Here is a 23,642-nt window from a genome sequence, read left to right as displayed (position 1 = left end):
ATGGCATTCGTGCTGATATCTGTGATAAAGGCAGTAATAGCCCGGTTGATTTTGATTATTCACGCGTTACTGGCCGTCTGGAGGGTGGCCGTCGTAAACGACGGTTTTTACTGGTTGCTGCTGCTCGGATTTGTCGGTATCCTGGTCGATACGGCGATCGTTTTGGTAAAACGTCACGGCGCCGAATGGAAATGGTTCGTTTCACTTTATTCATCATATCATTCGTAATTCACATATTCATATTCTATTGCCTGAAAGTGAACAAAAAAACTTGATTTTACAAAGTTATAGATCTGAAAATACTTCAAACATTTTCTGATGTTTAGTCCCAAATTGCTGCCAGTTCCTACCGCGGAGTTAAAAAGTTGATAAAGGTTTGGTATCATTCTGGAATAAGGTTTTACGGGCGCCATTGATATTGACGCTTGATGTGGTCTAGGCCTTATAGTGTTCCAAACCTGACTGGAGTCGGAAATGGGCGTAAAGCCTGGTCTTAAAACTGTTAAATTGGACATACAACACGATACAACCAAAATGAGTTTAGATTGACTATACACGCAAAACCGAAATGAGCTTAGACCGGACGAAAGTTGTTGGCGTTCGAACCAAACTGAGCTTATATCGGTTTCACGTAAGTCAAAAATTGGCCATAGAATCAAAATGAGCTTAGATTGGCTTTAAACCTGAGAAACGAAGACTGCGGCTCATACAAAATTTTTAGAAATATGTTCCGCCGATTTTTGTCGGTTCGGAATCAACTTAGTTGAACTTGGCAAAATAATAACGGACCCAAAGCGAATCATCTCATTTCATTTTTGGTAAAAACGTTTATTTTTTCTCTTTTACTCTTTCCATGTCGGTGTCAACAGGTTCAGCCCGACTGTGTTTTTCTACCTGTGTACGGCGTGTCCGTCCATTTGGTTTCTCGAGCTTCATCGCCTGGACGAAAAGAGACAAGGCCGCGAACAACGAACCCCTCGACCGACTCAGTCTACCGGAGCCATCAATCATTTCGTACAAGCTACGGTAAATATCAATCCCAACCGACCGATCTACGTTGATGATGTTCATTTAAAAGTCTAAAATCCAAATGAGTAATAGGGATATCATGTTTTTTTAAGTCGAAGGAAGAGAGGAAGTGTAAAATGAAATTAACAATACATGTTTTGGTTTCGCTATGAAAATATCCAATGTTGTGTAGCTTAAGGCAGCGAGAATTCGCAGGTCTAAAGCTACAGAACAATGGCTATAATCTTAATTGGTTCGTTAATTTGTTAATTCAATTTAGCTCTTCCTTGGCTTGAAAACATAATATCCCTGTTACTCATTTGAATATGATTTTTTACTTTCCATGATCGATATACAGCGAGGACACAAAAAACCGTAAACTAATTTGATCAAAAGCTTTAATGGGTTTTGAGATTTGGTTTCAAAGAAAAAGAATAAGGCTATTCTTTGTATGAAGTGGCCGCGCCGAATGCCGCAAGCGGGCCGCCTCGGTGATAGAAATATTTTTGAAGAAATCCGAGAGAATAGTGTCAAATGTGTGATTTTTTATGTCTTGTCTGATCTTGTCTTGACAAAAGGCAACCTGGAAGGACAGTGGTCTGAAAAAGTGAAAACCGACGCGTGTGGATCCGTTCCCGTCATCTCCGCAGTTCTGAGCGTCGAAAGATGGATGTATGCTAGGGTACTAAGGTGGGGCTTTGATTTTGGATCCCAGACGACAACACCTCAGTAAGCTGAGAAAATCAGAACTACTGCGATATGTGAATGCTTAGGTCACTGTTAATTCAATTCTTTGAAACCGGGTGCAATGTGCAGGTGCACGCTCGAAGATTGACACTCTTAAGCTTAAGACAGGTTTCGATTGAACGTATTACTGTTTATAACTGGCAATTCCGAATTACAAACTCTCTATCGGCTGTTTCTAACAGGTTAACAGATTTTCCAGAAGGTATAGCATATTCTGGTCAAAACGGAAGATAATTCTGGAATCGGTAGAACCGCCATTCTCTCTACCGGCCGCTTCTATCAGTTCTACAGATTATGCTATTCCGGAATAGGTAGAGCATATTCTGGTCGAAAATGAACGCGCCAACAGAAGAGATTTCCGGAATCGGACCAATCGAAACCTGTCTTGAGAGTTTGTTTTTTTTTCGTGAATATGGCTTGCATAGTTTCGTATTTACTGTTACAATGCCTGAAGCATGGACGTTAAAACTAGAGTTTATGAGGCCTGAAGTTATTAGCGCATGAAGTCAAATTATATCCATGTTTTTAATGGGCGTACTGAAAGTCAACACAGATGTTATTAAGAGTCTTAGCCGAGCGCGTGTACAACTTCGTCAAAATGGACGCTTTCTTTCAGAATTAAACGTTGGAAAACCCGTCTCGATAAGCTAATTATATCGGAGGCTTGAGCTGGAGCGCTAATTGAATATTGTTCGAAAAACCGTGTGCGCAAAAATTATAAGTCGAGTGATATATTAGTCGATCCGTCGAGAACAAAACTAATACTGATATTTCATTGTTGTCAATATCCTTTTCAACAGACGGCGTCCATAATGCGGTGTGTAAAGGAACATAAAGAAGAATTAACTGTTTTATATTGCCGCCATTCTAAGCTATTTCGTGTGCACCAAATGGCATTGAAAACGTTATTTCGTAAAAAATCGTGTTATAGATATTGAGGTATTATTTCTATCCGTCAGCCATGGACATCCATATCCTTACGGTGTCCAGTCGGACCGCTTACCAATGGCTAAACGAATAGCCGATATACAAAATGCCTCTAGTATGAGATTTAGGCGGGGGCTTAAAAAAGTTTTTAAAAAAATTTGGATTGGAATCAGATTTGCAGATTTTGATCGTGTCGAGGGCAGGAAAATCATTTCAAGGGTTATAGTTTTCCAAAAGCGTCCTCTGATCGCACTTTACCCCCCTTCAAAATCCTGTATCCGTCCTACATCGACCAATCAGCGCGTAAGCTTACAACGAATACAGAACCGACATTACTTCCGGTATTGCGACTTCCGGTGTCATGTCGGACAGGATCGGCGTCTATGGCAACTGCTACATCGGTTCGTCAATACAAATTCTGTCACCTAAGTAGTCGCTTAATGGTTTAATGCAAGTTGAAGTACGTTGAATCGCCTACACCATACGTCGAATATATCGCCGACGCCTAGTTATCAATATCGTCCCATTAAAACTCAGGCGGGTCCCGCTGCACCCATTTACTAGACTTTTATATACATATAGTTTTATCCCGCTATTTCTATGATCCGATGACTGAAATAATCTCCGTCAGTTTTGTATTGACACTGCGCGTTTGTGTTTTGAGCGCGGTTGTGAAATGTCAATAGTGGTGTTTTTCCACTAAACAGTTCATCTCGTGCCCGTTTGCAAATACTGGGTACAGCGACAAACCGACGATGGAAAAAAACCGAACGATTTAAAATATCGAAAAATCTAGCGAAACTTTCAGAAAAATGAGATTATGAAACAGACGAGTATGTGTGTATATAAATACGTTTGTTGCGTATCGATTTCGAAGGTTCGCATGTCGTATGGCGAGAGTACCGTGAACCCCGCGTACACAATATCACTGTATATACGAGAAACATATGTTCAAATATATTCATTTTCGGCAACACTTGCTGTTGTAATCAAATACATGATATCTATTCGATTTTATTAATTCGCCAGTGTGATTTATGTGCACGCCGCGGTCTGTTTTTGTGTGTACGGGTTGAGGGAAAATGGGATTGACGACTCGGCGATCTTGTGGCAATCGTGGATGCCACATTATGGGAAGTGGGGATCCGCCAGGCGTGCTAGTGTGCTGTAGGACATCAGCTACTGCCGTAATAGAGAATTCTACTTGTGGCAATTGAGGATCGACCAGGTGCCGCTAGCATACAGTAGTATATCAGCTACTGCGGTGATAAATGATTCCATTTGTGGCAAGCGAGGATCCCCAGGCGTCACTAGTGTGCAGTAGTACATCAACAACTAGAAGATTTCACTTATGGCAAGTGAGGATGCACTAATGCGCAGCCGTCGACTATTGTGGCAATCGGGAATCGTACCCATCGACCTGGCAGCATCCCGAACGCTTCTTAAACCATGTTGCCCACCTCACTAAATTCAAACTTAATAATTGTCCATTTCAGATTCCGCTGAACCTAGAAGACGAAGAGTGGATTTTATTCATCGAACAGGCGATGTTACTGATCCTCATCATAACAAGATGGCTGATGCCGAAAGGTGAAATGTCGCACGATCAACTATCTCAGCTCCTGCTGGTCTATCTGGGTCTGGCAGCCGATGTCGTCGAGCTATTCGCTATATTCGACGAGCCGGGAATTCTCGACAGTTTGCCGTTCATCTTCTGCATTCTGGCCGCCTGGTCGTGGAGCCTGATGCAGTTCACGCTCGTGCTGACCGCCACGAGGGACCGCGCCTTCAAGGTCAACCCGGAAACTATGGAAAACTCCGCTTACAAAGGTTGTTTCTGTTGCGAAAGCGAAGTTTGGAGCATTTTGATCATGATATTCATGTTGGATCTTCCTTTCTTGGCCCTGAGGCTGGTGGCGGTGGCGTATTTTAAAGTGAGCACGTACACGATTTATTTCTTCACGTGTAAGAATATTTTGGTGTTGATTTTGCAGTTTTACAGACTGACTGTCGTCTGCGTCAGTCACCATAAAGAGGAAAGCGAAAGCGACGAAGAGCAAAACGCGTCTAATAAGAGTCAAAGCGAAGAGACTAACCTGTCGTTGTCCGTATCGTCTATTTCTAGAAATGACGGTCGCATCGGACAGAGCCCTGCAAGGGAATACGGATCCATGGCATTGCCTCCTTCATCCCCGCAAAGACAATCTCTTCATTTGCGCCGATGAAAAGTGTGCATTTCATTCATGACTCGTTTAACTGTTTCAGTGGACAGAGTGGGAAATTTAAAAACAGTTACGTAGTACTTAGACAGAGAGCACTTTGTAGCATTATCAAGTGAAGTTATTTACTTGGTGAAGCTGAACTTATTTACCGTACTGGATGAAGCTTCGATAGCAGAAGCTGGTATTGTATTTCTAATTACATCAAGTTTTCCTACTAAGGACAATGTTTCTTCGCGTTTACTGACCTGACACCTGGTTAACACGGCGCCTCTAAAACTCTTCACTTCAGAATGGACTGCCTGCCCACTTAGCTAGACATTAATAGTTTTTGTTTGACTCTAGGCCCATGGGTCAGTTGCACGGCTATGGCTTTAGGTTTAAGACCAGTTTAAAACTTAGTTCTATAACCAATTTAAGAACCAGTTTTAAGACTTCATACCACTTTTGTAAGTAAGTCACGACAACTGGCTCTTGGTCTACGGTTGAAGGGCTTTAATCTAACCCAGTTCCAAATTCAGTTACGCCGGGTTTTATTTGACTCGTGGGTCCAGTATGGATCACAGTACAATCTCCACCAACAAGGTTCTGTCCGTCGATTGAATGGAGCAATCATTGCCTTGTTTAGAAAACTTGTTTAGAGATTTCAGAGTTATTAGTTGATATTTCACCTAAGAATCAAATGAACTAGAATTCCAAGTGTGATTTGAAATAGAAATGGTTCCGAGTGTTTCAATGACGACTTTTACTGTGCTGTCACTCGATCATTATCTACCCAATGCCAAATTTGGCCCGTGCCGGACTAGGCCCGGGCAAACCATTCGCACCGGTACCTAGGACCATCACCTGTATACGACACACGCGCCTATTTTGGCCCGACGAAAAACGTCGGATCAGGACGGGTCAAATTATTGGATGTGAATGCTAACCGGTTCTGACATGACTAACCTCACTTACCACAGCATTTTAGTTGCGAGTCAGTGATTTACGCGTGAACGCGCTTTCTAATTAGCACAGTTCGAATTTGACGCCAGACCAAATCGTGCCCGTGTGATCGTTCTGAGTTAAAGATCAGGTACACACGACGAAACGCTCGGTACATACGTACCGCGGTGTTGTTTCCCTGTGACGTATGTGCAGATAACCATTCCCTTTAATGAGTTATATACGTGTTACATTAGTGCATTAGGTGCACGAATAGGCAAATGGATTTTCGATTCAACGAATTTACAACTGATCTCAAAATTAACAATAACATTACGATAATTATTAATCGTTCCGACCGAGGGCCGGTTTCGCAAAGCCTGCTAACACTCGATTAAGTTACTTCAATTCATTGTCAAGTTAATCACGGTGTTTGATTCTCTTCTAGTGCGTATAGTCAAACCATTTAATTACGAGATCGGGCTTAAATAATGATCCTAATTAACGTATTTGTGATGGTCCTGATTATGATAATAATTAAGATTATGTACAAAATGTGTTACGATGACCAATAACATTATATATGACATGATATAATATATATGATTTGATTTCAATACATCCACGCTCTTTATTGTTATTGTACAAAATTGACGCAATGTTATTGTTTGAAATGTGTTCGATCGTTTTCCTGACTCTAGTCCTGACACTAGTCGTGCGAACAATTTCAATAAGTTGTTTGATTCATACAGCTGCTAACCAGCACCAGCGCAAATATCACAGAACCAGTCATTATATCACATTGTTTGCATTTATTTCGCAACACGGATGAAAAAACGACGCCTTTTCATACAGGCTGTGATTCTATTCATTCGTATCCCGCGCATCATTAGATCAACAATGTCGCTACAGGAGCTTTTACAGTGAAATAACGGTTCAATTCCTGGTAAATGGCCAATAATCCCGAACAGTTTTTTGGCCTTATCTTTCATCTTTCCTTTTGAATGTGTTCTGCTACATAATTACTATGTACAATATTGTAGAATAACCCTGTAGATCCCGAGCCCCCTTTTATTTGAATGAAAATTGTTTCACTCATAGATTGTTAAACCACAAAGATACCAGTAAACAATATACATAGTCAAATTTGGCATTTGGCCTTGACCTAGATTTTCAGAATGTTGCACCCATGCAATGATGGGTTGAAAGAGAACATATCCAATATAATTCAGTGAACTCCAAATGTTGAAATATTCAAAGTTACATATATTTTCTCATATTGCAAATTGTAATTTGCCATTTAAATTAATGATGGTTGCGAGAATAAATGTTGATTGGTGTTTATCAAAGTAACAAGTATCTTGTTTTTACTGAATCGTCAAAGTCACTGATAATGAGAAAATCGTCAATAGTAACTAATCGTAATTTCACTGAATCGTTGGAATCATTGAGAATGAGAAGGTTGTCGTTTATTAACATTCCCAAACCGGGTCCTGGCGGTTGTTCGTGTCATGTGAATCGACGTTTCATGTAGGGCAAATCAGTAGAATCGGTTTTTCTAATCGATAAAACCTATCCTGAATCTCGGACGGACAGACAGACGATACAATAACGTATATAAATGCGACCAACAGCATGGAATTATGATAAGATTGTCACACGAATATTTTTATCAACCGACTTAGGAGAAGGTGAAAGCGTTCGTTCGGGCTTCGCGCCAAATCGGTTAAGATTCCATAACGCATAACGACCACAACGTTTAAGTTACATTGATTTTATATGTTTGAATAAATAACATTTATCTGTGACCCCTGATAACTGAAATAGAGGTTTCTTAAAGAAAATACGTATGACGCTTTGAAATCTCTGTAGAAAAGTGTGTCTCGTGCGCTGCACGTCTTTTATTAATCACCGACACCGACGACGACGTACTTATTTCGTGACCTTTAGCCTACGTTCTCGTTATATAAAACGGAGCTGATTGAGGCCTTATGTAAAAACTTGTAGCTATAGCCTGAATCGATCGACATGTATGTTAGCGCCGTATTAGCTGTTATCGTCGGTGTTCTGGTGTGGATTTTCTACAGGTAAGCCGCAAGCACCAGCAAGATCCAGCTTCGCAGTTGCAGTTTTAGATTTGGCTCTTAGAGTTTAAACATCGGAAACGAACTTAAGATTTCAACTCGCGATTCAAATCTAACTCACAACTGTGGAACTGGATCCACTTAGTTATTATATAATAGTGAAAGTGATTTGCTCGTATTTACTCAAACTGTAACAAAAAATATTTCAATTGAACCAACATAATGACGCACATTTCTGAAAGATGGCCTAACACTAATTCATGGATCGTTTGAGTCAAGAACCATAAGGCTGTTATTAGCAAATAACAAGCATATTTTCATAGAATAAGGCAAGTTTCGATTGTTCTCTTTTGGTCTCTATTTTTTTCTGAGGCGTTCGTTTCGACGGAAATATACGCTCTTCCTCGGAATAGCATATTCCGTACACCTGATAGATGCGACCGGTAGCGAGTTTGTAATCCGGAATTTCTTTTCTTTTCCTAAACCGGAATATATTCAAACGAAACCTACCCTAAGTAAATCAGCAATAATGCTATTGAATCGTTGAAGTCCTCAGAAAGCATTTTAAGTGAACGTTATTTCCGCCCGAACGTCATCTGAATAATCGTTTTTTCTTGTGTCAAACATTCCATTTATAGGCAGCGAAAACAAAAATATTCGTTTTTCAAAGATCGTGGTATTCCAGGACCGCAACCGAATATCCTATTCGCAAATGCAGTTCAACTCCAGGAATTAGTAAGTAGAAAAAGCCTCGACCAGGATCATTATTCATTTGACTAAAATAGGTTTCTGGTGAATATCAGGGACGTTGCGCCAGTCTAAAACTTGAGACCGCGGTCCTAGTTTTAAGACTATGTTCTACTTTTATCGTCCGACTGTGCAACTTACAGTTTCCAGGGAGTTCAATTACAAGTTTTGTATTTCAGGGCCCCAGTCAAACAGTCCGAAAATGGACGCAGAAATACGGTTCAACATACGGGTAATTATGATCACATGAAATTTGTACCCGGAGTGCGGTAACCTTTGCGAACTAAGTATCGGCCTAGATGCACCTATCGTGTGTGTGGCTGAACGGTCCAATAACTAGTAATCGATTTGATGATGTCATAGGGAGATTTGGACCCAGTCCCCTATTCTACTAGGGTTTCATATATCTTCACTAACACCGGGGTCAAGGTTAATAGGTTTATCAGACTTTCCACGTGACTCAGGGTTATCAGCGATGACACTTGTTTTTTGACACAGGTATTACGAGAGCGCCAACACGCCGGTTCTGGTGACGTCAGACCTCGACGTCATTCAGCAAGTATTCGTGAAAGAATTTAGTAAATTTTCGGCAAGAAAGGTAAGACTACCAGATCAATTCTCTAGACATCAGACACATTCTAATCTTTCCCTATTTCAAACATTTATAATGTTTCTTTGTGTTTTTCTAATCTTGTTTAGCTTTTCGCAATCGGAGATGATCCGTCGAAACCAGAAAATATCAGCATGTTTCTCGCCGAGGGCTTCCGCTGGAAACGCCTGCGCAGCATTGTCAGTCCCGCATTTTCGACAAATAAAATGAAAAAGGTGAATATTGTAAAAAAAAAATACAAAAAAAAGAAAAAATACGACTCATTTGCCGAGGCCTATTGCGACACGGTCAAATCTTCGATTGAAAAAAACGAAATTTTTCCTAGGTTTCTTAATATAAAGTTCGGACTTTGTTTGCCCTTTCCAGATGACGCCCCTTGTGCAAGATTGTATCGGGACTATGATGGAATCGTTAGACGCTAAAAACAAACAGGGAAAAACTTTCGACATATTACAGTTAGTACCTAGTCTAAACCATTGGTATAGGCTGACGGTGTTGTCCTCTCAGTTTTTAGATACCGCAAGACCTAATCGAGTCCTTGTTGATTGTATCGTTTAAAAATCATTCAATTGAAGTTTTATTTCCTTGTTTTATATAGAATTTTCCAAGGGTTAACGTTAGACGTGATAGCGTCGGTGGCTTTTGGTATACAGGTACAGTCGCAGAGTAATCCGTCTGATCCGTTCTTGGTCGCGTGTCGTCACGTATTCTCGCGTCTACAGCCCGACAAAATGCCTTTCGCCGTTAAAGCCATGTTAACATCAGCAGGTATAGACTGAAATTCTTGCGGGCCATTTCTAGTGTCTAGTTTAAATTTCATCGTTTAAGTCTATCTAAAGATTGGACCCTGAGGCCATTCGCATTGCGAGTACATTAATGTAAGATAATTTCATGGGTCTATAACCAATCTAACAACTTAGGACCAGTCTAAGCTAATTTTGGATCTATAACCAATCTAACAATTTAAGACGAGTCTAAGCTTATTTTGGTTCAATAGCCAATCTAACAACTTAAGACCAGTCTGAACTCATTTTGGATCTATAACCGATCTAACAACTTAAGACCAGTCAAAACTCATTTTTGTTCTATACACAATCTAAGGACCATGTACTTGCAGTTGCATCAATTCCGGGCTCTTGTTTGAAAGTTCAACCTAACTTTCATCATCTTTTTTTCAGTGGCTCTACCCGAGTTCAAAAGTTTCCTACGCGTACTATTTGCACCAGTTAAAAATGCGTGGATGACGGGTTTCCTGAAGAAAAAGTGCATGGAAATCATCAAAGATAGAAAACAGAATCCGGTAAAGAATTCAATCAATCATTTTACGGAGGTTTTTGAAAAAGCTGCAAAAAATCTGAATTCAACTTTGTCCTTGTTTTTTTTTTTTATTCGACTACCACGCAGACCGGTAGACCAGACTTCCTCACTATAATGCTCGCCGCAGAAACCGAAAACATCGACTTCGAAAACGAAAGATCTGTTTATAGAAATGAAGCGATCACCGAGGAAAAAACGACGAATACATCGGTGTTGAGCGGAGGAAAGATGTTCGCAAAACGACTCACGATAAACGTAAGATATTTCGCGCAAAGTTTGCGGCCAAACTCCATCGCGGTTTGGTTGCAATTTTACCCAAACCTATGAAACAGTTTTCATGTTTGGTTTAACTTTGAACGGATCCTCTTCCGAGATTTTTGGGTTTAATCTAACTCTGGTTCAAGATCCACAGTTCTGTAGGTTTAATCTGGCTATGGGTCAAGTTCCACAGTTTTGTGGGTTTGATTCGTTTCTTGATCCAGTTCCACAGTTGAGTGGGTTCGATTTGACTCTGGTTCCAATTTCACAATTTTGTGGGCTTAATTCGGTTCTCGATCCAGTTCCACAGTTGCGTGGTTTTAATCTGACTCCAGTTCCACAGTTGTGTGGGTTCAATTGGTCTCTGATGCCAGTTCCACAGTTCGAAGAGGTTGTCTGCTTTGGCCTTTGTTATTTTGCTATATATAAATACATTCAATGTCTCTGTCTGATTTCTAGGAGATTAAATCGAACAGCGAGTTGTTTTTGATTGCCGGCTACGAGACGACCAGCAACGCTTTGGGATACGCGGCATACGAACTGGCGCTGAATCCAGATAAACAAGAAAAACTGCAAGAAAACATCGATGAATTTACGCCGGACGGGGTAACCGAAATTAACCTCAGAATAAGAGAAATGTTGAATTCACCGTAAATTGTATCCGTAGATTTTTTTCAAATGTTGCGAAAACTGTACAAATATGGATACAATGGATATTGAATTCGCAGATTTATTACCGTCGAATTCATCCTGATCAAAATATAGACTTGCTGTCGTCTGCCATTAGTTCACGACCTTAGTATTTTGCACAGAAGTTAACTGGGATGTAAGCGGTGTGTTTGATGTTTTGCCGAATGTTGAACATGTTTCGATCATAACAACATCATCTGACTAGTAGAGGAGCTTGTTGCGCCCAATGACCCGTGTCAGGCTCTTCGGCAAATCTGCACCACTGACGTCACCGCTTTTGTTCGCATCCGTCATATTGAGGTCGTGCCCTTATACCGTGATGACGCCATGTTGCCATATTACAGGTTTGGTGACTAGTTTCCCATCTAGTTGAAATTGTACAATATACAACTTTAGATCTCGGATAGTCAACTATAATAGAAACCGGTTTTAAGATTTTAGCTAGTTTTCTTAACCCCAAAGTGTTGACAGGACACGGGATTGAAAACTATGCACATTGGCAGCAGTACAAATTGTTGCAGCTTTGACCAAAATCTTGACAATTCCTCAAAACAATATTCAATCAACTCTTCGCTTATGATTTCATTAAATTTCCATTTAACCGATGACCAATAAATTCATTACATCTCATTCGAATTTAATGCTATTTATCATTTCAGGAGGCACCGAATTACACGAACATCCAGAAAATGCAATATTTGGATATGGTATTGAACGAGGTTTTGCGCCTTCACCCGATTGCGCCATCGTACGTATCAAAACCATATTCTAAGCGTTCGAAAAACCGACTTCATTGGAAATAGTCATAAAATATCCTAAGAGCATCGTCGACAATTTAGCAAAATATCTAAAAGATCGGTCGCAAATCTGCGAGTATTCTCAAATTAAAAAACAGCGTGTCAAAAATGCGTTATCAAAGCTCGCAATGTGACGTTCATCATAATGATATTACATTTTTGACACGCTGTTTGACTTTTTTAAAAATATTTCCAGAATTTGCAACCGATGTCTCAGATTCTTTGCAGGCTTGTACCTTAAAGCCTGTGAAAGAATTTCTTCGGTGAATAAATCGTCATATAAGAGAGACGCGAATTGAAATATCCCATCAAATTGCTCACATGATTCAGTATGCGAATTTTTCGCTGAGTTTTGGCGGCACACACTGGGCGAATTTTGGCTTATGTTACGTATATTCGCGTGAATTGATTCGCCGTCTTGAAAATTCGTCTAGTCTGTCACGGTCAAGGTTCAACTTAACAATTGCTCAACATTTAGAGAACCGTTTCAGTAAACTTTCTACTGATTCCGATTAACCACCAATGTCCGCCAGTCATTCAAATCATGCGCAGTCATAGAATTTCGATTATTGGGTGAAATCGGGATACAAACAATATTTTCTCTTCATTTTTCATCTAAAAGGGTCACGTCCAGACGATGTTTGAAAGACGTTATGATTAACGGTATTCTAGTGAAGGAAGGAGTCTCCATTTTACCAGACGTACTGACCATACACAACGACCCCGAAGTTTGGGGTCCGACTGACCCATCTCTATTCGACCCAGAACGGTTTGTAGCTTTCATCAATAACAGATTATAATGGGTTTCAATTAGTCTATTCAAGAAGCTGATATAATGTAAAATGTTCTCCTTGATTGTATCAGGGAAGTGTGATGAGACTTCCCTGATTGTATTCATTACAACGATAATTCTAATATTGTTATGACAATGGTCGGAATCTCGTAGGGGACCACAGATAAGCTTTAAGGCTGTAATCTGTGAGATATAGACTTCTAGGCTCCGTCCACAACAACAAACAATATAAAACAACGAAAACTGTACAAAAATTAATAATTAAATGGATGATAATGAAGTGAAAACGAAAAGTAAAAGAAAAGAAATAAAGGATGTTGTCTAACGATTCCGGAATTCCCTTCTGTAGCGTTCGTTACAGTCAGAATACGCTCTACCTATTCCGGAATATGATAGTCTGTAAACCTGATAGAAGCGACAGCGGTAGAGAGTTAGTGATTCGGAATTGATATTCTAAAAATGGAATACGTTCAATCGAAGCCCGCCTAAGTCGTTTTTAAACTCATACGGTTTGTTCAATATAACGCGTGTTTAATTTGAATTTCAAATCATAAATTCCGTTACAGATTTTCACCGGAAGCGCAAGAAAATCGACATCCGATGGCGTTCCTGTCGTTCGGGGCGGGGCCACGAAACTGTATCGGGATGCGTTTCGCCTTGCTCGAGGCGAAACTAGCGCTGGCCAACGTCATGAAGAAATACACGATCGTCAAAACAGACGAGATGGAAGTACCGCTCATGACGTCAGAAGGCGGAACCATCACGCCTGCTCACGGGGTCAAGGTCATGATTCAGGCGCGGAATGAAAACTGAAGCGGTCGTGTCCGTAGCGGGGTGGATCCAGGAAGACAAGTGAGACTAGTAGATATCCATCAAATTTATTGAGCGCTCTGTATGTTAATAAAGACAATTGTGCATTTCAGTACGGGAGTACACCTAATATAGCCTTTTTTAGAAATCATCGCTTTTGGGATGATGTGATTGGCCCCTGGATCCGCCCCAGTTTTTGTTCGATTATCGACATTCTGTAACATACACAGTAGATTTCACGTTTGTTTTCATTAGAGCAATAAATTCTTTTTTATATTGAACCCCGTTTGTGTTTTTGAAATTACGTTTCTTTCTTGGAATTCCGCAAAACATAGATTCCGGAGAAACCTGACGGAATTCCGCTTCAAAAGTACCTTTCTGGTATATCTTAAGTATTCACAATTTGTTGAATGGTTGTTAGTATATCCACTGATAGTGATATTTTGCGGTAGTTTGTTTCCGTTATATAAAGGTACTGCCAGTGGTATATTAAGGGGATGTCCAAGGGGTCCACTCCTACTTTTTTCTAAATAACATGATTGCATGGTTATATTGTTTTAAGACCACTCTAGATGCTAAAAATGATCTTCTTTGCTTGGGGGAGGATAGAATGCATGAACAGCATACCGTACTCACTTTATGCCATGTACATGCATATACTACTTGGCTTAAAGTTTTGGGCTCCCTATCCTAAACTCCTGTATCCACCCCTGCCTACGATGAAAATTAGACTTTTGCTACGAGTTTTGAATTTCAACACCGTTGATACATCAAATAATCTCGGTAAAGGCAGCAGGCAGCCGGACCAGTTTGTCAGAACCGGTTTCGGGATCCATAATCGAATCCGGCACACGCGTTTCGACGGTTTGAGTTCAGATGTGATTATCGTGAAAACGCCGCTTAATAATTCATTAGACAAGATATACAATGTCTCTGCATCGATTATTGAATTTCCTTCGGCCTCTTTCGAATGTGACGAAACTATACAGCTGGTTTCGATTGGTAACGATTCCGGAATTCTCTTCAGGCGCGCCGCGCCGTTTCTACTAGAAAACACTGTACCAATTCTGGAATATCATTCAGTATAGAAGCGACCGGTAGAGAGTTCATCATCCATAATTCATATCTTTGAACCGTAATAAGTTCAATCGAAACCTGCCTAACACTCCACGCAAAATACCAAGAAAGGACTCCTTCCTTCCCCTCAGATTATTCCGAGCGACGTCGGGGCAGACATTTTAGTTTCAGAATACTCTGTTGATGAACTCAAACCGCGGGCACAATGCGTTATGTGTTTGTTCTTAGCATGGAAAGGCTGCTTACCGTCCTAATAATAATACACGATTTACGAGGCATTCGGCTGCGCGACTGGCTGCACTAAAGCGCCATCTATCAGGTAAACGATAACAACACAGTGTCGGCTTCGGGTAAAAAAACCTGTTTTATACCCGCGTGTCTCGACTAAAACCGTGTAAATATCTTCGTATAGTTGTTGTTCGTTCAAACCGCAAAGGTTGGTGACCTTTCTATTAAATGACGCGGATTGGAATTGGAAGATTCATTCCGAAGTATTCGACACCAATTTGATTAGTGAATTTCCGTTAGTATATTTAGATTTCGTCAACGCATCTATTCGTCATCGGGCCTGCGGGCCCGGGTTCGAATCCTTAACTTCATTTTTTGGATCCCGTCAAATGTAGGTTCTACTTCTAGGTCTACCAGACGGGTCTGGCATGAAACAAAACAGTACATATTTCATACTACATCCATGAATTCACCATGTTCTATCGGTCATGTAAGTATCGAATCTCAGGTACATAACCCCTTCTGAAATAAGTCATGAGTAAAGATGATATCAGGCCCCGGCTCCATACACGGCTGGAACGCTGTGTGAAACTATTAAAGCAAAATGTTTTAGTCCAGTTTTCGTCATCCTCCCTCTGCAGGGACTCGCACCTGAAGGCATCGCTACACTCAGTCACGGCACGAACCCCTGCATCAGTAGACCGGGTGCGCTGGTACATGCGCAGCTTTCCGAACGAAAACTGGCGGCACCAATCAGATTGCTCGTTGTATAATCGTTGAGGCAAATTTCAAGGAAGAACTATGAATGGGAAAACCGAAAATCCCGTTTTATTTTAATAAAACGGGATTTCTGATTGGCAAAAATCACATTATCTGAACTGCGCATGTATCTGCGCACACGGTCGATTATGGCAGGGTTTCGTGCCGTGGCAATCTCGATACCATCGGGTTCGAATGCCTGCCGGGGGAGGATGAGTTTTCGTAAGTTTGGCAGTTAGTCCTTGAAATGGGATGGGCAAAACCGGTCGTTGAGACTAGTCAATCGAATCCGGACGAGTTCGGTTTATAGTCCACGGTCTATTGTTGAAAGACGGAGTACAAACTGTGACTGAACTCGTCAATGCGCAATTATTGAAACTTCATCAATATTGTAAACGCGTTGATTCCTGCTGTCGACAAAGCGCGTGTTTCTAGCCTTATTAATAGCGGTATAAACTTCAAGTAAAAACATCGTTCCCGCCGTGATGAAGGGTACATTAGCTTCACTGGTAATCGGCCTAAACTTGATTATCGCTGACTTCATGCCACCTTCGTTTTCTTCGTCGAATACCCGCAGCGGAAATAAGTATCGACAAATAACGATTCCAGCCGACAGCGCGCCGTACGAAATACGAAGTTGTCGAAGTTTCTTCGCTTGCGCGGTGGAATGCGCGACACAGGACGAGTGCCTGGGCTTTGATACGGAGATGATCGCTGAATATTCGTGGCGAGTGAATCTCTACAACTACGCGGCGATGGCTTACGAGGATCCTGACGGCGGTAATAGCGTAAAAACTGTCTTCTTCAAAGGTGAGTTGGAAAACGGCGTGCACACGCATTGTGAAACTGGATCCAGAGTCGAAATAAACCCACACAACTGTGGAACTGGATCCACAGTCCAATTAAACCCATACAACTGTGGAACTGGATCCAGAGTCAAATTAAACCCACACAACTGTGGAACTGGACCCAGAGTCAAATTAAACCCACAGAACTGTGGAACTGGATCCAGAGTCAAATTAAACTCACACAACTGTGGAACTGGATCCAGGGTCAAATTAAACTCACACAACTGTGGAACTGGATCCAGGGTCAAATTAAACTCACACAACTGTGGAACTGGACCCAGAGTCAAATTAAACCCACAGAACTGTGGAACTGGATCCAGGGTCAAATTAAACTCACACAACTGTGGAACTGGATCCAGGGTCAAATTAAACTCACACAACTGTGGAACTGGATCCTGGGTCAAATTAAACTCACACAACTGTGGAACTGGATTCACAGTAAAATTAAACCCATACAGCTTTACTGTGGAACTGGATCCACAGTGATATTAAACCGAAGGCTATTTATTTCATTGAGAAGACCTTCGAATAAACCTGTCTGCGGGCTTGATTTAGGCCTGACATTTTGTTATTCTTACTAACGGTTCAGATCGCATTCTGACGCTTCGATTCGTTTTATAGACAGAAAGTGCCCAACCGGATTTACAAAGATCAAGGTCCTCTATTATAAACTGAGTCCGAAAAAAACGGGGTTTTCTGCCGGTTCGAACTACTGCCTAGGCCTGGGCGCTAGAGCCGCCGAACCGAGAACTTACGCCTTAATGAAACAAATCTACAAATGGAGAAACAATGGTAATATTTTCTAAAATCGCATTACGAATTTCCTTTCATTTGTGTTTGCTTTGATTTATATAAGTCGCTACTGTGGCAGTCGAGGATCCGCTTGGAGCGCTAGTCTGCAGGATGATTGGAAACTACCTGCTGGCATTAGTATAATCGGAATCCCAAATTCAAGATTATCCAAGAATCCATTATCACATGACCCGCCAACCACTTTAGATTTATTTTCTACTCAGATATGGGTACAATATTATCAATTATTATTTGGTTTTCATTGAAATGTAGAAGAAATTGAACGCAGAAAACCGAGCAACTACTAGCGAACCTTGCGGATCCTCAACTGCCACAGGAGCGTTGGAGGTCCCCGATTGAAATGCGTGATGGGAAAAATAAACCACGATCCATATTTGTAGGATTTCGGTTTCTAGAAAAAGCTCCATTTGACGGACAGCGACGCACGTGAACAATATACGCGAGACGGCTTAGCATAACCTCAATATTTAAGTATCGGAAAACACACCTTCTATCGTTGTCACAAATCATTTAGCCGATTCGTATTGACTAATCGATACGTCTTATGAGAATAGACATGTAGCGCGTTAGGTTGTGTGGATTCATTGAATGCCACAGATAGCGCTGCAAACATGCGGTGTACTCCGAGTGAAACTTGGCACGTGAAGAGCTCCTGCCCCTTTTCGATTAATAAGCGTCGAGATCGTTTCACTGTGAACTGTGTTCGAAAAATGATAGTCAACTAAACGTTGATTAAAGTTCAAATTTCTTCCTTAGAATTATTTCAAAGTTGATGAAATTTCCAATAAGAGAATGTTTATAGATTACATGTATACTTAAAATCTTGCTGATATCCAACCTCCATGTACGCAATTGTGAGCATTGTGTTCAAAGCGAGAACTTACCATTTCTGAAAGCAATATCCCCGCTCCAATAGATTTGTACATATATGGCACACGTGGTAGATTTAAGTCATCACCTTCGGACGATTTGGCCTCGGTCGGGCCTTTATTTGCAACCCGTGTGAACGGTTGTTCCGGGCCTTTTAGTCACGGGACAAAACGCTCGTGTAATCCCGGATTTAGGCTCTAATACGAAGGGTCCGTCGTGATTTCTAACTTTATACATACATAATAATCAATGATTAGTATTTTGATCTTTGAGATCGCAATAAGTAAAATCAAATCGACGGTCCATGCAGGCGCGGATCCAGACTATCGCACATGCAGCACGTGCGGTAGTCGCAGTTTTCAAATGCCCTTGAAAAATGTTTGTTTCGGGAAAAAGTAAATAAAAGGGCACACAATATATCAATGCGCCATAAAAAATAATTGCCCTTCTGTACTAGGACAAAATGTGAATGAAAATAAATTGCCCAAAATCAATCTAAGGCATTTTCTTTTACTCAAAAGAGCACTATTCTAAAAGAAACATTATTGTTGCTCTATAAATATAATCGAAAAAGGACAAATTTCGCCAAAAATCTAAAAAAAAGGCACAAGCAAATTGATTGTGAAGGCAAATTTAGTGACATGATACCAATAAATGGCACTCAAACTCACTTGCTGGGCATTAATACTGGCCCTTTTCAAAGTTGGTGCCCTTCTTTCACTGTGCTGTAGTCACCGAATGACGCTGGTTCCGCGCCTGCCATAGTTTAAAACCACGACAAAACTTAAATTCTAAACTATAACAATATTTTCTTGGTTATTTTTTTGTAGCATGTAGATTTATTTTGGGGGGTATACGGCATAGCGGTCAACAGTTCATTTGGCAATCGGACGGTGCTGCGATCACGTACAATGATGCATGGTTTTCCGGGGAACCGGGTACGTATGAACGCTACATACTCGTTCAAAACAGAAACAGCGATCCGCTCTTGGTCGGATGGAACGACGTCCGTGCGATTGGGAGTCAACACTATTTGTGCGAATTCTGAACTTAAGCGACCGGTGTTTTTGGTTTGAGCAAACTGGCTTTTCCTTTCGGTTTGAATTTCAAATTCTTTCTCAGCTCCTTCGCCAGGTCGGACATGTACTGAAGTTGTATTTCGATGACGTTAGTCGCGGGGAATCTCTTCACTCCCTCGTCGATCATTTCTCTGGTCACCTTCACCAATACAGTATCGTCCACGGTCGCTACGCAGTGCGCCGTCTGCGGCATCCAGTTACTTCGATCTGCAAGAAGAAACTCCACCTATATAGAGCTCCTGATTTCAGGGGCTGGTTGCACAGTCGCAGCTTAGATTTAAGACCACTCAGACGTGGAGAATAGATAATCAGATTTAAGCCTATTCGGTGGTCTCAACTGAAAGTCATAAGTTTCGTGTCTCTTAAGCCTAGCCCAACGCACACGGCAAAACATTTGTTTCGCCGAAACAGAAAACACGTTTTCACAAAACGTTTTTCGTAAAACGTTTTGCCCGCAAACGATAAAACGTTCAACGCACACGGGACGAAAAACGTTTTCGACTACACAAAACGTTTTTCGCAAATCAAGCAGTGCTTGTTTCGCGAAAAACGTTTTTTTGCGCATGAAAAACGTTTTTTCCTCGTGAAAAACGTTTTTTGCTCGCGAAAAACGTTTTTCAGTTCGGCGTTTTGTGTTTTGCCTCCCCCGCATACGGCGTAACAAAAAACATCGAAAACGTTTTTTTTTCACGAGTAAAAAACGTTTTTTCGGTGCCGTGTGCGTTGGGCTTAAGACCAACTTAGTTCTATAGCCAATCTAACAACTTAAGACCAGTCTAAGCACATTTTGATTGTATAACCAATCTATAACAACTTAAGACCAGTCTTAAGATTTAAGACCACTTTTGGACTTAAGCCACGACTATGCAACTGGCTCCAGGCTCTAAATCCGCGATCACATTTAGCCTAGAATGCTATAAACGTGCCTCTACATAATATGCGTCTTTCGAAATAAGGTTTTTGTAAGTTTAATGATCTAGCTTTCTAAAATATCGCATCGTGATAGATTTACAATAATCAGTGTAAATTTTGTTCATGGATTAATAATAATAATAGTAATAATAATAATAATAATAATAATAATAATAATAATAATAATAATAATAATAATAATAATAAACCGGCATTACGAGGAAGTTTGTAGTTTTTGTAGGTTTACACGGTAAATCAGCAAAATTGGCAAGAATAGAATTGGTTTTCTACAAGGAAATTCCGCAAAACAGACATATTCTCAAATGCCCTGAATTTGGAAAAGAAATGTACTTGTAAAACTGCAATTATTTCTAACAGTGAGGGCGAGGACTTACAGAAAAAGTCTCGATCCTCCATTTCAAAAACGTTTCTGGCATTAGCTTTCAACTGCAGATTGACACCGGCATTTTCCACGTCCATAGTTCGCTGCTGTTCCATCAAGGCTACTTTACCTTCGACTATAAGAAAACTGACGTTCGCCACTGAAAAAGTAACGACCGTAACATTTTATCTAGAATTAGTATCATTTCGTTCTCCTTAGGGACTTATTAAACCTGGGGCTCATATAGTTTTATATTGTCAGTGACTTGGATATAATACCAGTCTAACCAGTTTCTGGTAGAGCATTTTGTAAGTTACCTTTTGGCCATTTCCAGAATTATGGGTTAGAGTTAGACATGCAAAATGGCGTTTAAGTTAACCCGGAGTTAACTCTGACTTGCGGAACTGGGTTCTGATTCGCAGTTGCTGGTTTTCTGAGGGCAAAAATTAGTTCAATACTGGCAGCTACCACGAACAAAAAGCTTCCTACAAATTAGAATATACCGTATTCCTTTTCCGTGAGACAAACGGCTTTAGCTTCGTAATCGTGGAACGTGCAGTTCATGCTGAGAAAGTAGGCGAAACCAACTGGGCAATTGTGAAACACCGAACTTTCGCGTAACATCTTAAAAACCAGCTGAAAGAAGAATCGAGCCGAAAATGTGAAACAGAATAGATTAAAAAATCATTTTATGTAATGTTTGTCATAGGTGTATTGGCAATTATGTTATTCTAGTATTTATGAATCTTTTTGAAGCAAAATTGTGTTTCAAAAAGGGCTTAACTGAAATTTCATCTGGCAGTTTTAGACCTGTCAAAACCCTCTATTTTATAGCCAATCTAAGACCAGTCTAAGCCCACTATCTATGGAGCCAATCCGACGACTTAAGACTAATCTTTGGTCGTAGCTTACTTCCTGTTGCAGGTATTTATTGTGTTTCTTGAAAATGTCGTGATTTCTGCTCGCCATGTATTTCTTCCAATTAGCACTGGCCGAATCCCAGGCCGTCCTCGCTGACGAGCTAAACTAAATCGAAATGATGAAATTAGAATGTCAACACTTTTGTTTATCGTCTCGTCGATAATTTCATCACACAGAGGGCGTACGTAGGCCTACTACATTCCGAAACATCAGTTGTAATGGTGGATTTTAAAGCCCGACGCGCACGACTTGGGGAACGCGGAAACACGGAATCAGACATGCTTGATCTCGGAAAATTGTGTTTCTCGTAAACGCACACGACAGAGGGAACGTTTCTGTCACCTGTTTCTATGTTTCCCTGCGTCGTATGCGTTGGGCCTCAACCGTTAAATTTGAATCTTGTTGAATATTTGAAAAATTAAATTCTTAAATGTTATCTTACACAATCGCTGACAAAGGTTTTCGAGTTAAATGATTGAAAATATTTTGTAATTGAAAATATTTTGAAAATGTTTTTTCTATCTTCATGTTTAAATTGTGTTTTTATATCGTAAAGCCAATGAGCATATTTTATATGCATTTTAGGCTCAATAAATTATCATTATTATTATTAAATATGATTATCAATTTAAACGCAATTTCATTTAAATGTCTCTGTTTTCATCGCGGATTTTTCCCTGTGGAGAAGTATCGAAATGTTGATATTGACTCACGCGACTTTTTATGAATACGATGTCGTCTTTTTTCAAACGGAGAATTTGACAGCAGGTCTTGGCGCGGACCGTCAAAGGGTGGTCTCTTTGCGTGAACAAACCTGAAAGATATCTACCCTAAATGAGTAGTTGTTTATTTATCCATTCGATAAAACTGATCCAGTCGAATGATTTTATTGGAAATAACCAGCTTTCGTTTCTAGTGTATACTAACTAATTCGTAACTTCATGTGTAATCAGTTGAATCACAAAGTACTAAGTACAGTACCTACTTTTGAAAATAGGTGAAAAACTTTCATGTTTCCTAATGCTTTTAATTCTTAGAATACTACAGTGTTTTTTATGTTGCGGTTGGAATTAGTGTTTTATCTAAAGCGCTAAGAAAAATAGCGCTGTATAAATGCATATTTTATTATCATCATTTAATTATTATTCTCAAATTTGTTCTATCAGTTGCACCCGTCTTGGCTTAGGTTTAAGATTAGTCCACGACCAACTAAGCTCTATAGCAAATCTAACAATGTGTAAGACAAGTAGACTATATAGTCTTAAGAATTAAGACAATTTTTCGACTTCAGTCAAAATTGTGCTACTAGCCTCCCATCTTCATTCTCATCCATTAATGGGTATTTTTAGAATGTATAGCGTACCTTCTTCTGACAGAACAAAGGGGTATTTCTTCGCAGGGATGAACCATATTTCATCGGCCTCCATCCTGACGAAAAATGATAAAATACAGGGGCAGGCGCAGGAAAATCTTGTTAACCTAACCTTGATTGGTGGCTAATCCGTGGTTAAGCTAATAAGCTTAAGATAAGAGGCCACGTGAAGACAATAATTAGCTAACGGCGTTTTCCTGCGCCCACTTATGCCTAACCACAGTTTACTACCGCGGTTAGCACTAACAAGGTTTTCTTGCGCCGTCCCCAGATTTATTAGACTGAAAACACTTTTATGATCAATCTAACAACTTAGAATCACTCTTAACCTTTTAGGCCGAATAACCATCAACCGGTTTCAACATTTGAAATCAGTTCATGGTTTCGAATTTTGGTGCAATCGGGGGTTACGGAATACACTGTCAGAAATTTCGGATCTAAATCAGGGTT

At 40.4% G+C, this 23,642-nt stretch overlaps 2 protein-coding genes across 2 annotated transcripts; both read left to right on the top strand.

The window, feature by feature from the left end:
* LOC141902232 (transmembrane protein 26-like) lies at positions 1–6,412 on the top strand. The gene is made up of 3 exons (XM_074789874.1): positions 1–194; positions 870–1,026; positions 4,179–6,412. The coding sequence occupies exons 1-3, from the start codon at positions 1–3 to the stop codon at positions 4,905–4,907; spliced, it is 1,080 nt and encodes a 359-aa protein (XP_074645975.1). The 3' UTR covers positions 4,908–6,412.
* Positions 6,413–7,759: 1,347 nt separating this feature from the next.
* Positions 7,760–14,212, top strand: LOC141901395 (cytochrome P450 3A4-like). Its single transcript, XM_074788603.1, has 13 exons — positions 7,760–7,912; positions 8,548–8,644; positions 8,836–8,888; positions 9,155–9,254; positions 9,356–9,481; positions 9,633–9,721; positions 9,865–10,034; positions 10,445–10,566; positions 10,671–10,838; positions 11,301–11,447; positions 12,191–12,279; positions 12,951–13,097; positions 13,688–14,212. Exons 1-13 carry the CDS (start codon positions 7,854–7,856, stop codon positions 13,932–13,934), a joined length of 1,614 nt encoding a protein of 537 aa, XP_074644704.1. The 5' UTR covers positions 7,760–7,853; the 3' UTR covers positions 13,935–14,212.
* Positions 14,213–23,642: the final 9,430 nt, after the last annotated feature.

Source organism: Tubulanus polymorphus, chromosome 3, assembly GCF_964204645.1.
Source record: "Tubulanus polymorphus chromosome 3, tnTubPoly1.2, whole genome shotgun sequence".
NCBI lineage: Eukaryota > Metazoa > Nemertea > Palaeonemertea > Tubulaniformes > Tubulanidae > Tubulanus > Tubulanus polymorphus.
This window is presented reverse-complemented; position numbering and strand designations above follow the sequence as displayed.

Excerpts from the sequence above, each read along its gene's own strand:
- LOC141902232 (XM_074789874.1), top strand. The coding sequence starts at position 1 with ATGGCATTCGTGCTGATATCTGTGATAAAGGCAGTAATAGCCCGGTTG. Across the intron at positions 195-869 it reads CACGGCGCCGAATGGAAATG|GTTCAGCCCGACTGTGTTTT; the intron begins GTTCGTTTCACT and ends CGGTGTCAACAG. Across the intron at positions 1,027-4,178 it reads ATCATTTCGTACAAGCTACG|ATTCCGCTGAACCTAGAAGA; the intron begins GTAAATATCAAT and ends TGTCCATTTCAG.
- LOC141901395 (XM_074788603.1), top strand. The coding sequence starts at position 7,854 with ATGTATGTTAGCGCCGTATTAGCTGTTATCGTCGGTGTTCTGGTGTGG. Across the intron at positions 8,645-8,835 it reads CAGTTCAACTCCAGGAATTA|GGCCCCAGTCAAACAGTCCG; the intron begins GTAAGTAGAAAA and ends TTTGTATTTCAG. Across the intron at positions 11,448-12,190 it reads ATGAATTTACGCCGGACGGG|GAGGCACCGAATTACACGAA; the intron begins GTAACCGAAATT and ends TTATCATTTCAG.